This window comes from Eleutherodactylus coqui, chromosome 4 (genome assembly GCF_035609145.1).
Source record: "Eleutherodactylus coqui strain aEleCoq1 chromosome 4, aEleCoq1.hap1, whole genome shotgun sequence".
In the NCBI taxonomy this organism is placed as follows: domain Eukaryota; kingdom Metazoa; phylum Chordata; class Amphibia; order Anura; family Eleutherodactylidae; genus Eleutherodactylus; species Eleutherodactylus coqui.
In genome coordinates, this window is record NC_089840.1 from 197,872,318 (window position 1) to 197,888,878 (window position 16,561).

Sequence of the window (16,561 nt, forward strand, 5' to 3'; positions counted from 1 at the left end):
CTGGGCCAAGTTTCTCGGTGCTATATTGTGCTCGCCCGTGTGTAGGTAGCCTCAGGCCAGGCTCACAAGACTCTCGCACGCGGGAACATAGCAAGTGCGCAATGACATGCATACTTGTTGTGTGCCACCAAACCTCATACACTATCTTGGCATGTATGTGTGCATAATACGTGCCAAGATAGAGCATGCTGTGATTATTTTGCGCAAGTACTACGTGAAAAACGTTGGTATGACTGGCCTAAAAGAAACCAATGGGCTATTGGAGTGGTGTGTCGTAGGCGGGAAAGTTGCACACAATGACAATACGTCCATGTGAGAGCGGACTAATACAGAGGGGAATACATTTATTTATCATTTGAGTTTTCTAATCAGTACAAAATTAAACATTTGTATTTTTTTCATGTTGAAATTGGGATAATTTAAACCCCCCAAATGCTGTAACCTGTCTTGCCAGAAAAAACAATGGTTCATTCATTGAGACGTTTAACCATAACCATAGTTGAAACAACTAAAACATGGGCAAACCATTATATAAAGAATGTAACAGTCACCTAAAAACATCATTCCAGGTGTCATCCGGTTACTTTAGCAATGCAGCCACAACTTCAACCGTTACTGTGGACCTGTACTAGGTTGTTGGCTGATATGTTTTCTCTCAATATATTTTTGTAGTTTGTGAAACAATATTCTATGCACGCACAAGGCTACATTTCATACCAACCTTCAGATGATACGTTGTTTGTGTTGCACTGGTGATATCGCTGAGAGAAATGGGCCAGTATTCGTTCTCTCTCTTGTGTCTCACCCATAAGAGCCAATTCTTTCAAAAACATTCTAGAGTGGAAAAAATATATTTCTTCACAATGTCAACACATATGGACAAACATGGAGGGTGTATGTGTGGAACAATTAAAAAAAAACAACTAACTTTACAACGCCCATTTAAAATGATCATTGTGCAAAAAAACGAGCTAATTCTCACTTTTAGCTAGATATGGACATGGATTCTACTAATTAAAAAAGACTTGTAGGAATGATCTTTAGATATGCCGTTCTGTTTAGGATCTCGGGTTCTTAGAGAAAATTTTGAAAGAAAGCTGCTTGGTATTTTGATAAATTATATTAAAATACCAGGACACTTTCTAATAAGGATTCTACACGTTGGGTGGTGATATAGAGCACCACTGCGGTTCCTACTCAAATTATAGTAATGCTAAGGCCGGCTTCACACTGCCGATGGCCTATCTTGTATTGTCAGAGGGAGTGAAAACGCATGAAAATGAAAACAATGATTTTCAATGGTTTCATTTTCATTTGCGATGTCTTCACTGCACACTCGCAGTGCTAATAAAAATCTGCGCTATCGCCCATTGTTTTCAATAGGACCAGCGCCAGTAGCGCTGGCCCCATTGAAAGTATAGGGAATACATCGTGCTACCCTGACACAGCTGTAACAGCGATGGCAGGGGATTTCTTTTAACTCCCGTGCTGGATCCATTGAAAGCAATGGGATAGCATCGCAGTCCCCCGTCACAGCTGTGTCAGGGGAGCACATTGTACTCCCTATGTACTCCCTGCGCTGCTGGCGATGGCCCCAATGAAAACAATGGGCGATAGTGCAGATTTTTCTGAAGGCATCGCAAATGAGAATGAAACCATTGAAAATCATTGGTTTCATTTTCATGCATTTTTACTCACTCTTGCAACGCAAGATAGGCTATCGCCAGTGTGATGCCGGCCTAACTGGGAAGTACTGACTCCATAGTTGTGGCTTACTGTCATAGTTAAAGATAATCCGGAACTATGTATGTTGCCATATAAAACTGGAATACTACCGCACAAACCCTACTGTTTACAGAAGGGTAATTTACATACAGTCAGCCTCCTGCAGGCCTAAAAATCTACAAGAAAAACGTCCACAAAACCTGTGGGGTTTTTTTTAGAAACAAAAATCTATTAATTCTATTGAGTAGCAAGGCAACAAAAAAAGGAAACTAGCAAGTCTGCGTTGCATTTTCTCCTTAGTCTTATGGCGTTCACCAAGTGAGATAAACATTAAATATTTTAATACTTTGAACTTTTGAGGATATTGAGATATCAATTATTTTTGTATTGCTTGTTTATGCTTATTTTTTATATGATAAATTGGCAAAGATTTTTTTTTTACTTTTAATGTGTTTTAAGAAATATTTTTTAGAAATGTTATTAAACGTATTTATCTTTGTAAAATTCCCATAAGGACATTTGAAAACGCAATTAAGTGAACACTGATCCTAATACACTGCAATATTTCTGCATTTCAACATATTGTGCCTGTTAATCCTATTACACCTCCGGTCCTGCATTATATGCTATCAGTCTGTGGCCATAATGAGCTGCCCTACCTTGAGCAATGGTCTCATCCCGAGTTAAGTTCTATTATTCATGATGACTTTTTGAATGATGCATGTTTTCTGCCCTATGAATTATTATATTTGTTTGTATTTGTTTTGTACAACACTTTATTCCCTATTGTGCATAATGTTGTTTGGATGGTAAATTTATTGAATCAGATTTGGACTGGTCATAATTTTTGCCCCCTAATGAACCAACATTTTCAGGGGAAATGCATTGGACCAAGTAAGAATCCTAGACAGGGTTGTCTTTTCAGGGTGGGTGCTCTGCTTATTAAAGATAGTTCATTGTAGATATCCCATTGTCCCTCAGTTTCCTACCACTCCAGTAGTATTGACTCTATTCCATGTCTTATAATATATCCACTATATAGGTACTTGAATGATATTTTTCTGTTTTATTTTTCTTTTTAGCTAATAATGTTAAAAGTTATGTTGCAGGCTTTTAAGTCTTCAGTGAGATATAATGTGTAATATAATTACTAAGTTGGCAGACTTTGGGGCCTCTTCTAGGCTACTGACTGCTATGACTATTTCATGGCGATTATATAATGGAGGAATGGTAATCAGGTGACAGAGAGCCCCATAAATCTAACTGATCCCAGCCATTGCTGCATAACATTAGCTGTGATAAACAGCCAATGCCCATTATGTATGGAGCATGTTAGGCTCCTAAATGATGTATATGTCCACTGCATGTTACAAAGTGGCTAAATAAATCCTGAAATCTTTCAGTTTTTCACTCTGGACACTGAGCCTCATACCAGCTGATACCTTCTGTTCTGTAGCGATTGCTTTTCAGCAGTTATCTCATTATCATCACACCTACTGTGTATATGGATAAAACAGGATCCACCAATCACTACAGCTAATGGTCACAGCTTATCTCCTCCCCCTCCCTGCACAATGACCTCTGCACAGGTCGCATATCATGCCTAGAACACTTTCTCATAGAAGTCAACGAGTTATCTCCAGACTACTGGTTCCTAAAGTCCATGTGGCAGCTGTAAGGCATTAACAGCAGCTCAGGCAATATGGCCGCCTCCTTAATCATATCCAGAATAGAATAATATAATCTACCATCAGAAAATAAAAGCAGCTATTAAAAAAAGAATATTTGTTAGTATTTCTTGTTTAATGTGTAAAAATTAATACTTGATCCACATAAAGAGGATCACAGTCAAACACCTTTATTAGATGTACAAAATAGTTACCACTATGAATATATAACTAAGTGCCTCAAAAAACTGACACTATTTATCTTTAGTCCTAGTCTTCTTGCAACAATACCTTTATTTTTTGTAGATTTCTACAAGCCTTCCTAGAGACATTTCCTCAGAGGCCTGCTGTACGCAATAACTATATTCTTCCTATTTCCCATTGAATTAGACAGTGCTCTTGTAACTAACATTCATCTAAAATGTTTAATCTCCTTTAAAAAATAGTATGCAGTTTACTTTAGTTAATAAAAACAAAATAATTCAATTATCACACTAAAATGTGATAATTTAATAAATTAGCTTTAGTAAGAATAATTAAATAGGTTGTCTAAGATTTTTTAAAAACAACTTCAGCTTAGGTAACCATTACTTACCCTTCAACTGTTCCTCCAGTCCAATATTGCCAATGCGGTCCTTACTGTTAAAGATAGCAATAACATCATGTTCAAAGTTTATGTGACCGATACAGCCGATCGCTGTCTTCAATAGTCATCTGCTGTTTGTGCACATGTGAACACTGAAGGCAGCAATTGGCTGCTGTGTTCAGGTGAACAATGTACGCGACATCCCAGCTTCCTGGAACAGCAGGGACCTAACTGCTGGACCGGAGAAATAGTTGAAGGGTGAATAATGATTATTTGATACTGTTACCTCGCCTTAAAAAATCTCAGACAGCCCATTTAGCTCTCTTCTCATATAGTAAAACCCATTGGCGTGAAAATACCTACCTCAATGCTTGATCAAGCGTCAATCCGGTGAAGACAAAAAACTTCAGATACTCTTCTGCAACCATCTTACTGAACTCATTACTGAAAATTAAAGGGGTAAACGATTGGTCTTTATGTCACATGGAAACGCAAACAAAATATACACTGGTGTACAAGGAGCACAACAAAGAAATTCTGAAAATAGATGGCGAGACCAGGGTGTTTTGGTCCTATGGGATCAGACACTTTTTAGGAATTTTACACATGTGGTGTTTTTTTTTCTTCAGCTACAACATTTTTTCTTCCCGTGACATATAGGGCTATTTTTTTTCCACTGACTTTTTCCGGTTTTTAATTTTATTACGCCTTGGTACAAGTCTGGACCAATTTTTTTTTTGTTTTTGAGCAAGAGGAGTAATGACAGGATACTTGAAATCTACCTAATAATGTTCTTTAATATACAATGCCTTTTATTTACTGATATAAGGCTATATAGTTTGACTAAAGAATGAAAAAAAATCATAGCATAGATGGACATGTGATGTATTGTAACCGCCAGGGAATACAGACTGTTTCATTCCTTATCAAGAATGTTTGCTAGAAGTTACGTGGTCACAAAGTAATTTGTGAATTTAGTTAAATCATTATAAATTCTTTTTTTTTTTTACTTTCCCTTGCTATTGTCTGCAAAAATTTAATAGCAGGGATGCTATTCATGATGGTTCTACGTTCATGGCTTAATAGACCAGGATGGTTCTACGTTCATGGGTCAATAGACCAGGATGGTTCTACGTTCATGGGTCAATAGACCAGAATGGTTCTACGTTCATATGTCAATAGACCAGGATGGTTCTACGTTCATGGGTCAATAGACCAGGATGGTTCTATATGTTCATGAGTCAATAGACCAGGATGGTTCTACGTTCATGGGTCAATAGACCAGGATGGGTCTACGTTCATATATCAATAGACCAGGATGGTTCTACGTTCATGGGTCAATAGACCAGGATGGTTCTACGTTCATGGGTCAATAGACCAGGATGGTTCTATGTTCATGGGTCAATAGACCACAATGGTTCTACGTTCATAGGTCAATAGACCAGGATGGTTCTACGTTCATGAGTCCATAGACCAGGATGGTTTTACATTCATATGTCAATAGACCAGGATGGTTCTACGTTCATGGGTCAATAGACCAGGATGGTTCTACGTTCATATGTCAATAGACCAGGATGGTTCTACGTTCATGGGTCAATAGACCAGGATGGTTCTATATGTTCATGGGTCAATAGACCAGGATGGTTCAACGTTCATGGGTCAATAGACCAGGATGGGTCTACGTTCATATGTTAATAGACCAGGATGCTTTTATGTTCATGGGTCAATAGACCAGGATGGTTCTACGTTTGTGGGTCAATAGACAAGGATGGTTCTACGTTCATATGTCAATAGACCAGGATGGGTCTACGTTGATGGGTCAAAAGACCAGGATGGTTCTATGGTCATGGGTTAACAAACCACATCCTATACTGGTTCAGGTGAGTGGGTAGTGCATCACAAAATAACTAATAGGAACAAACTTGTCCATAAAAAAAAACAGATTAGCTCCAGCAAGGTTATTTTCTATGGTATATACACTGCTGTTATTGGTTAATGTGATGATGGGGTCCAAGATTAAATAGCACAGGGTTCAAAAAGTTCTGTTGGTGTCCTGTTAAAAAGGAAGTGATATTATTGATGCATGCTACTCCCAACTTGCTCAGTGAAAGAAATTGAATATTTTGATTCTCTGAAAAGTTGACATTTTGTTGGCCTTAGTATGGCTATTGTTGTATATATAAGACAAAAAAACTCTCGCAGGGAGCAGTTCAATGAAAAACTCATATGGAAACTTTCTTTTTATGACAAGATTTTTCAACGAACTATGATGATCTGAAAATGTCATGTCATGCATGAAACAAATAAAAATGTATACATGTGGGGGTGACTAATTGTTGAAGTACGACACTGATCAGAGATGGAGTCCTGAAGTTCACCACATGACAGATACTGGATAACAGGTCTTTGTTATATATAGTTCTTACAATACCCACACGTACTTCTTCCCCAGGTGCCTTGCCACATCAGCTTTCTTGAACCCATCCAGATTGTACAGCCTCTTTGCCAAACGTTTTGCAGCTTCTTGATCTGCCTTATGCCCATTGGATAAGGTATCTGTGCTTCCTAACGCCAGCCTTTCAGTGCTGTCCATTTCTGAATCAAAATCTGATGCCATATTGCCGAGAGGTGGTTCACTACATATGAAATAGACAGGACAAAAAGAAACAATTACACCTCATTACATATACTATAAAACAGCACAAATAGTTATGATTTGAGAACAACCTTGGACCAAACGCCTGTGGCTCCTCAGTAGTCCCTACTTCATGCCGAATCCATCATTCCTTTTAATTTAGTACATAACGATCTCAAACATTTTATTATTTTGGCTATTACTTGTACAAGGACAATACTGGAGTCATGAGTTTAAAAAAATGTTCGGAAAATAACAATGGCTGTGCTATCTGTGACGGCCAATCATAATTTAACTCTTATTGAGAAAATGAATTTTAATTGGTCATGTTATATTTGCTTTTTGTATGTGCTATATTTTACACAGAAACTTCCAACACAGACAACAGTGTTCTTGGTGCCCAATAGAATCCCTTATATTGTTTCGATCTCACAACCACTATAAATGTCTCTTTTGGAGATCATGTGGGACTATCCCATGCTTGGCTTCCATCTAAGGGTCTGTTTACAACAAACGCTTTATGGTTTGAATGAGCGACTGATGACAGAGTTCATTCGTTCTCTCTTGTAACCTGTTTATACAGGCAGATACATTGTTGGCTTGTTCAGGTAATTCACATTCACTGTATACGTAAATGAGAAGGACTGAACAATGGGTATTTAAGGCTTCTTTTACACAAGCGATTTATCGCGGTTATTTTGCCGCAATTCAACGCCAACGGAAAATTGCGACCATCTGAAGCATTGGTGCATAAAATGGGCCGGACAGAAACGACAGCAAATAGGTCATATCCACAAACCTAAATAATCATTATATACTGAAACTAACCAAAATGTTAGCAGATGAAATACTGGGGAAATGAAGTGAGCACCAAGGAAAGAAAATTACAGATCGAATCCAAATCACATTTTTAATCTTGGCATTATATAGTGATGAGAACATTAAAGTACCTAAATATACTGGTACAACACAAACTGCTTGGACACTATAAAACCCCAAACCTATGTACTTACAGTAAATATGTGTCCATGACTATTCAGGTCAGCAGTGCATTGGTTAATCAGAATTAGCATAGGAGTGAATGTTTTTAATCCATGAAGTATATTGCCGGTGTCTCCTTGTAGAGACTGTTGGAGAAATGTTTGACATTTTACTGCTAATTGCGAACTACCATTAAAATTGAATTTGTCGGCTAGGCCTTCCAGTTTCCATAGCAGCAACATTTAGCACTCGGGGGTTTACTGTTTGCATGCATTAGTGGAGGACTTTCAGGACAAATAGAACTACCGGTTTAAATTGACCCAGCAACTTTTTTTAACTAAGTCTAAAAATGGTTATTCTTCATATGGTGAAATATCTGATGTTATTCACTGTCGTACTGAACAAATATACAGTACCGCTACTGGGTGCGTCACAGATATTATTTGTTAAACTGACCCACTTGGGGAGTGTAAGGGCAGGCTCACACGAGCGTAATTTCACCGCGATGTACGCATGCGTAATAAATGGTGAATGGAGTCAATGAAAGTACATTGATTTTTATTGACCCACTCACACTAACGTTTCTTTATTGTGTATAACATGCCTGTAAAAAAGGACGCAGCATGCTCTGTCTTACCGCGTATTAGGTGATTGAGCCTTATTGGTCTCCATGGTGCGTAATAAACACTGTACATACACAATTACATTGCATGTGTGCGGCGTTTATACACAATATCGTTAAGCAACAGAGTGAGAAGTAAAAAAAAAAACAGAAACAAGTCCGACTGCGCATGACAGCGTGTGTGAGGGCTCTTACACACTTGTGTTTTTTTAACGCTGTGATATCGCTGCGTTTTTTTAACTCGATTGTCAATGGGACTTTTTTAATGTTAAAAACGCATCGCACAAAAATCGCAACTCACACACTTGCGATGCGTTTTTAACATTAGAAAGTCCCATTGACAAGTGAATTTAAAAAATGCTGCGATATCGCAAGTGGGTAGGAGCCCTAAAATACGCTGTCATGCGCAGTGCCAAATTGCTGGCTATTTTGTATAATGCAGCCTTTTACTGGCTCACACGGCGGTAAAAGGCTGCATTATACACACAGCAGTTTACACATATGCTCATGTGGGCTAGTAATAATCTTTATTTATACATATTCCGCAGCACTTACGAAACAGAGGGAACAGATACAAAACCACGGTTACATGTAGTAATTGATTAATGAAAACAGTAGGGGTGAGGGTCCTGCTCCAACGAGCTTACATACTACAGATAATGGGGTAATACAGAAGGTAAAAGGGGCTGGAGATGTGCCCGGTATGGCGAGTGAGGGATGCTATACACAGAGACAATAGTCAGACTTAAGCCGTATAGTGGCTGAATCAGTATGACAGCAGAGGGCGGCTGATTGCGGCTAGCAGGGATTCCAGTCAGTAGGACAAGGAGCAAGTTATAGGGTGGAGTACAGAGGGGTTTGGTTTAGGGGATGTGGTATGCCTCCCTGAAGAGGTGTGTTTTTAGAGCACGCCTGAAGTTTTGTGAGTCATGGATTGCCCGGATAGTTTGGGGTAGTGCGTTCCAGAGGACTGGTGCTGCTCTGGAGAAGTCTTGGAGACGGGAATGAGAAGTTCGAAATAAAGGGGCACTTAACCTGATTTCATTAGCAGAGCGGAGAGCGTAGGCTGGGTGGTGGATTGAGATAAGGGAAGCAATGTCGGGCGGCGCAGTGCTTTGGAGGGCTTTGTGGATGAGGGTGGTGAGTTTAAATTGAATTCTGTATTTGATGGGTAGCCAGTGCAGTGACAGATACAGGGCAGAGGCATCCGTGTAGCGGCTGCACAGGAAGATGAGCTTGGCTGCTGCATTCAGGATGCAGTGAAAAATCCCCAACATAATTGATATGCTGTGAATTTGAAAATCTGCAGCATTCTAAATTTTCCTTCCAGATACTAAGGGAAGAGGAGGGGGAGGGAGAAGCCCAGCCACCACCCACCAGCCAGGAGTGTGCATTGTGTACATTGTGTGTTGTGTGCATTGTGCTGGCTTGAAGGAAGAGCTCTGGCAGATCTCCCAGAGTGAAACTTGTGGAGTGTGCAAAGACCTGCATATCCAATAATCAGCTACTCTACCCCCAAAATGTATTTGCATGCATGCATCAGTTCCACTATAGTTTGTAATCAGTCCACATTTAGTTAAAAACTGATTTGTTGTAAAAGGAATCCGAATGCATGTGTAAAACCACCCAAACATACTTCAAAACAGGAATTTTTTGCAGGATTCGAGTGCTTACAAAACAAAAAAGCACACATTGTTATGAAGAATATATAATAACATGTAAGAATTTCATTGGCAATATTAAATCCAAAAAGTTAAACAAGAAACACAAAAGTAGGGGAAAAAACACAAATTACCAACCAAACCTTTACCTCCTCATTATCTCTTGTTCAATAAGATGAAACCTTGACGTCTATTGAACGTGTTACCAAAAAATAAACTGTGATTAGATACAAACAACATAACCATAGCTTACAGCAAGTTTACTACAACAACCGCGGTCGGGGTCAAAGTCTCTTCAGATAAAGTAATTATGATCATTTGTGCCGGTCTGGTTAAGTCACATTTTAGTTACTGAACTTTAGTTGCACTAACAGTGCATAATCAGAAAGGTTATGGATTAGAGATGAGCGAGCATGCTCGGATAAGCCAGTTACTTGAGCAAGCCTCGCTCTTCTCGAGTAACTGCATTCTTGTCCGAGCGTGCTCAGGGGGTGGCCGGGGGTAGCGGGGAAGAGAGTGAGAGAGATCTCTCTCTCCCCCCGAGTGCCTGCCGCTCAGCTTCCCCGAGCACGCTCGGAAAATGTATTTACTCGAGAAGAGCGAGGCTCGCTCATCTCTATTAAGGACACATGGAAGAAAGATGTGACAGCATTTAAGGTGCAAAATGTAAAAGTCTATATTCCTCCAAGGACATCATAGCAACGTTTTGACCAGAAGGTCTTGGTCAGGCATGGTCGAAACGTTGCTATCATGTTCTTGGATGAACATAGACACCTTTAATGCTGTCATGTCTCTCTTCTATGATTTTAGATTGGATCCATGGATTCTGGTTCCAGGTGACTATGCATTAGTTGCCTCACTAAGGGTGGCTTCACACGAGCGTGTTTTTGTGCGTACATAGGTGCGCACCCATGTACATGCAAAAACTTGCGTGAATGCTGGTCAGTGCATTGTTTTTTGAAAAATAAAAAATATACTTACCTGTCCGCCGCTGCTGTGTCCCCCGTGAGAGTGAAGAACACATCTGCCGCATCCTTCATCCCCGCAAGTTAAAAGAATCCCCTGCTGCTACATCTGCCACATGTGACAGATACAGCAGAGGAATTCTTCAATTCTCTACCGCAGCTGTCACACATGTCAGCTGCGGTAGAGGATTCTGCAATTGATTTCAGGGAAGGGCTTTAAATATAAGCCCTTTCCTGAAAATCAAGTAAAAGTGGTTTAAAAAACAAAAACAAAAAATAGATACTCACCTCCCTTCAGCTGCTGGGGCACATCTGCATCTTCTCCTGCTGGTATGCTTCAATTCTCCTGCTGTCCCCTGCACTGTGGTGCTGATCTATCCGCAGCTGAAAGAGCTGAATGTGATTGGCTGAGGTGCTTAGCCAATCACAGGCAGCTTTCGCCCGTCATTCATTCGGGGAGAGCTGTCTGTGATTGGCTGAGCACCTCAGCCAATCACATTCAGCTCATTCAGCAGGCGGGGATTTTAAATCCTCGACTGCTGATAGATCAGCACCACAGTGCAGGGGACAGCAGGAGAATTGCAGAATTCCTCTGCTGCATCTGTCACAGATGTGGAAGATGTAGAAGCAGGGAATTCTTTTAACTAGCAGGGATAAAGGAAACATCTGCCGCATGCGGCAGATGTGTTCTTCATCCCCGCGGGGGTCACAGCAGCGGCGGACAGGTCAGTATATTTTTTTTTACACTAAAATTTTTCTTTTTTCAGGGAAGGGCTTATATGTAAAGCCCTTCCCTGAAAAAGAATGCAGGGGTGCCAGCAGACCATTGTTTTCAATGGAGCCACTGGCAGCAGCCAAGGCTCCATTGAAAACAATGCATTCATTCCCTATGGTGCACGCATGTCCTATCTTTACAGGCACATGCCTGTAAAGCACGGACATATGAATACACCATAGGGAATGCATTGTTGCAAATAGAAGCGTGTTTTTGTGCGTGTGTATGCACGCACAAAAACATGCTTGAGTGAAGCCACCCTCAAGCACCTATATGGTAGATATATTATAAGACATGGAATAGAGTCAATACTACTGGAGTGGTAGGAAACTGAGGGACAATGGGATATCTACAATGAACTATCTTCAAGCCCTAAATTAACACAGAGCACCCACCATGACAAGATGAACCTGTCTAGGATCCTTACTTGGTCCAATGCATTTCCCCTGAAAATGTTGGTTCATCAGGGGGACAAAAATTATCACCAGTCCAAATCTGATTAAATAAATTTACCATCAAAACAACTTTATGCACAGTAGGGAATAAAGTGTTGTACTGTACTGCCGTCATCCCCACTGGAATGAAGAACACATCTGATGCATGCGGCAGATGTTTCCTTCATCCTCGCTAGTTAAAAGAATTCCCTGCTGCTACATCTGCCACATCTGTGACAGATGCAGCAGAGGAATTCTTCGATTCTCTACCGCAGCTGCCACACATGTCAGCTGTGGTAGAGGATTCTGCAATTGATTTCAGGGAAGGGCTTTAAATATAAGCCCTTCCCTGAAAATCAAGTAAAAGTGGTTTAAAAAAAAAAAAAAAAAATAGATACTCACCTCCCTTCAGCTGCCGGGGCACATCCGCATCTTCTCCTGCTGGTATGCTTCAATTCTACTGGTGTCCCCTGCACTGTGATGCTGATCCATCCGCAGCCGGGGATTTAAAATCCCCGCCTGCTGAAAGAGCTGAATGTGATTGGCTGAGGTGCTCAGCCAATCACAGGTAGCTTTCGCCCGTCATTCATTCGAGGAGCATGCAACATCCCGACACAAAAACCTCGCGGGTCGGGCGATATGCACTTGATTTGTGAGGTTTCCCTATGGAGCCTTCCTCTCTGTTGCATCGCACGAAAACGTGATTTTCATGCGGTGCGATGCAACTTTGACATTAGGAAATCCTAATGTCAAAACCCTAACAATAAAACCCTAAAAATAAAAAAACAGTATACATCACCTTAGAAGCGCTGTCAGCCCAGCTGCAGCTTCTTCCCTGCTCCCCGACACTATTTTCCTTCATCTCTTCTGGCCGGGGATTGAAAAATCTCCGCCTCCTGGAAGCGCTGCCTCTGATTGACTGACTCATAGCCAATCACAGCCAGCGCTCGATGAACCAATCACAGCGATTCATCGAGCGCTGGCACTGATTGGCTAGACGTCAGTCAATCACAGCCAGCGCTTCCAGGAAGTGGGGACTGTTCAATCTCTGGCCAGAAGAAATGAAGAACACCAGTGGCGGGGACCAGGAAGAAGCTGCAGGGGAGCCCCAGACAACGCTTCTAAGTGAAGTATACTTTTTATATTTTATTTCTGCAGTTAGGGCTTATTTTCAGGGCAGTGCTTATGTTTCAAGCCACCCCCGAAAATCCTCATATGTGGTGCTACAAAGTCGCGGGACTTTGCAGCGCTACAAATTTGTGGTATTGCTGCGAGATGGCGCAGCAATATTACATGGATCAGTGATGCAATATTACTACGATTTTCTCGCGGCGATGCCGTGCCGCCCGTGTGAAGGAGGCCTTGGGGCTTTTGCACACTTGCGATAGATTTTTGTGCAAAGCGAGTGAAAACGCATGATTATGAAACCAATGATTTTCAATGGTTTCATTCTCATTTTCAATGTGTTCATTCAAGTCAAGTTGCAATAAAATAAATCTGTGATATTGCTCACAACCTGAAGGTTGCAAGTTCAATGCCCACATGGTTCAGGTAGCCGGCTCAAGTTTGGCTCAGCCCTCCATCCTTCGGAGGTTGGTAATCGCATGATTTTCTTGCAATGCGATTGTGAGTGAAAAAACAATGATTTTCAATGGTTTCATTCTCATTTGCGATGTTTTCACTCATGCGATGCTGCGTGAGCAAAAGAAATCACAGCATGTTCTTTCTTACATGAAAAGACAGAAGGATTTGAGTAAGCCGATGTCCACAGATCATCTGTGCTTAGTCCTCCGAGATGTTTGGAACAACCTCCCTGCTGAGTTCCTTCAAAAACTGTGTGCAAGTGTACCTAGAAGAATTGATGTTGTTGTGAAGGCAAAGGGCGGTCACACCAAATATTAATTTGATATAGATTTCTCATTTGTTCAGTCACTTTATTGTTTATTTTTGTCAATTAACAAAATGCAAACACTGTTACTTTTGAAAGAATTTTTACTTTGCAGCATTTTTCCACGCCTGCCTAAGGACTCATTACAAGAGATGAGCGAGCACGCTCGTTTAAGGCTGATGCTCGAGCGAGCTTTGGATTTTATGAGTAACTGACTACTCGTCTAAACACCATGCGGGGGGTGGCGAGGGTGAGCGGGGGGGGGGGGGGGGGGAGAGATCACCACCCCAAGGAATTCTTCCCACTAAGCACAGGAGAGGGGATCGCCACGCAACGCTGACAGTTCTTGAAAGTGTGAGTGTCAACAGGTTGAGAATCCGTTGGCACGAGGAGTGTGTTTTCCAGGAGCAGAGCTGTACAGATAACTGGGACTGTGGGCCCGATATTCATCCTGAGTTTTGCCTCCCAGCCACGCCACCAACTTTGCTTATACCAGTGTTTTGCTATTACCTATGTACTGTTGGACAGTTAAGTGTTGGAGTTTACAAGTAAAGCAACATTGCTGACCATTCCCGGCTCTGTTTTCTACTATAGTCTGTGTGTGGACTATCATTCCATCATCCAGCTTCACGGCAGAGGAAAGAATGGTGGCATCACGTGACATCAAACTGTAAATTCTGAACCCCAGCTCGGTTCATTGTTCTCCTTGAAGTCTCCCCCTAAGCAGTGGCCTGGACGGGTCTCCTTCATCCCTTACGGGGGAGGAGATGGTAGAGCAACCGTGACAAGTGACATCTCTACCCCTGCCATCTGCTCAGCCATGGGCCTGCTCCACGCCCGCTGCACTGCGGTATTTGTTGTGCGCAAATGCTCAGTGTATTTGTGCATACAAAAAAAGTACACATAATGGCTCACCGATTTGCAGGTTTCCTATGTATTTGTGCCGGCCCATTCACTTGAATAGCCTATTGCATTGTATAATATGCACCAAAATAGAGCATGCTGCATATTTTTTCATGTGATCGAACATTGTGTGAAAATATACGCTTATGTGAATAAACACATTGAAAACAATGGATTCTATTTATTGACTATTACGTGTGCAAAAATTGCTGCATGCAAGACTTTTTCTTCCGGTAAAACGCCATGCAGCTGAATGGAAACCAAACGGACCCCATTATAGTCAACGGGGGCCATTCGGTGCTATTTATTTCTGTCATAAGACGGGCCCGTTCGGCCAGAGGATTCCCCTTTCCTGCTCTCATAAGACAGAACCCTCGATGTGAAAGCAGCCTAACCTAAACACAAAGTTCTTACATCATTTTCTGGTGATAAACCGTAAAAAGTATCGTAGGGGAGACTTTCCTTTATATATGGTAAATGCATTAGGGACATAAAAACAGGCAATACTGGGCTAATCAGTACATGTAACCCAGGGGGGGAGGTTATGACTGAATTGCTCATTATATATTTACTGGTGTATTATAAAATGAACTCCAAGGTAGATGTCACTGTGTTGTAATGTAGCCCCCAATGTTTCAAATTTAGCGGCCACCAAGCTGTGATTTCACAAGCCAGTGGTCAGAGTCATCTGCAGCTATTTTTGCTGTCCTGCGTATATGCTGGCACGTCTGGGTGAGTGGGTGTTAGTATGAGGCAGCGCGCTCATCCCAGCTGTATGAGGGTAGGGGGCTGTGTATTACATATGCCTAGTAATGTGATAATGCCACCGCTGTCACTAAGCAGGTCCCTCACCTCCCCTAACACAGAAGCACCCCCATGCTATAATACCCCTCCTCACACCATGCAGCAACTACAAGTGAACTACTGCACAGCAGCAGGGTGAGGGCGCGTTCACACTGGCCATCGCGATCTTGCCACGAGAAAATGGAGGCAAAATGGCAATTGTGTTCATGAGGTGTCTGAGCGTCAGCTATGATTTGTTTGCAAAAACATCACTGCTACTTGCGTTTTTTCTCGCAATAGACAATAGGAGCTTCTAATGATAAAAACGCACTGCACGAAAATGGCAGGGTCATGCTTTGCGATACGATAAAAAGGAAGCTCCATAGGGAAACCTGGGACATAAAAAAAATCGCAAAACGCAGAAAGACAAAACATGGTGTGATTTTTAATATATTTTTTTCACTCCACATCGCATGAGTTAAAACATTGCAAATAGGAATGAAACCATTGAAGATCTTTGATTTCATAAATCTGCGTTTTCACTCGTTCTTGCATCGCTCAAAAAACACGCGATTTGATTGCGAGTGTAAAGGCGCCCTTAGGCCACTCTCAGGGCTTTTACCCACTAGCGATATTTTCCTTGTGATGTGAGAGCGATGATTATGAAACCAATGATTTTTAATGGTTTCATACTCATTTGCGATTTTTCACTCTACCTCGCATCGCAGAGAAAAAAATCTGCGATATCACTCATTGTTTTCAATGCGGCCAGCAGCAGCGCCAGCCCCATTGGAAACATAGAGAGTATATCGCGGACTTCTGCCAGAGCTGTGACAGGGGTTTTCTTCATCCCCGCGGGCTGTGGCAGAAGTCCAGGATGCTATCCCATTGCTTTCAATAGGCTCGGCGCTGCTGATGAATTCATTCATTGATGAA

General features: G+C 41.5%; 1 protein-coding gene across 2 annotated transcripts in view; it reads right to left on the reverse strand.

Moving 5' to 3' along the window:
- The window catches only part of PSD (pleckstrin and Sec7 domain containing), a 216,582-nt gene that overhangs the window by 184,618 nt on the left and 15,403 nt on the right, over positions 1 to 16,561 (reverse strand). For both annotated transcript variants that reach the window (XM_066598753.1, XM_066598754.1), the window contains exons 2-4: positions 6,420 to 6,614; positions 4,342 to 4,422; positions 722 to 834 (exon numbers count right to left, since the gene is read on the reverse strand). In XM_066598753.1, coding sequence (XP_066454850.1) covers positions 722 to 834; positions 4,342 to 4,422; positions 6,420 to 6,595 — 370 coding nt within the window. In that variant the 5' untranslated portion in view covers positions 6,596 to 6,614. The remainder of the gene's footprint in view (positions 1 to 721; positions 835 to 4,341; positions 4,423 to 6,419; positions 6,615 to 16,561) is intronic.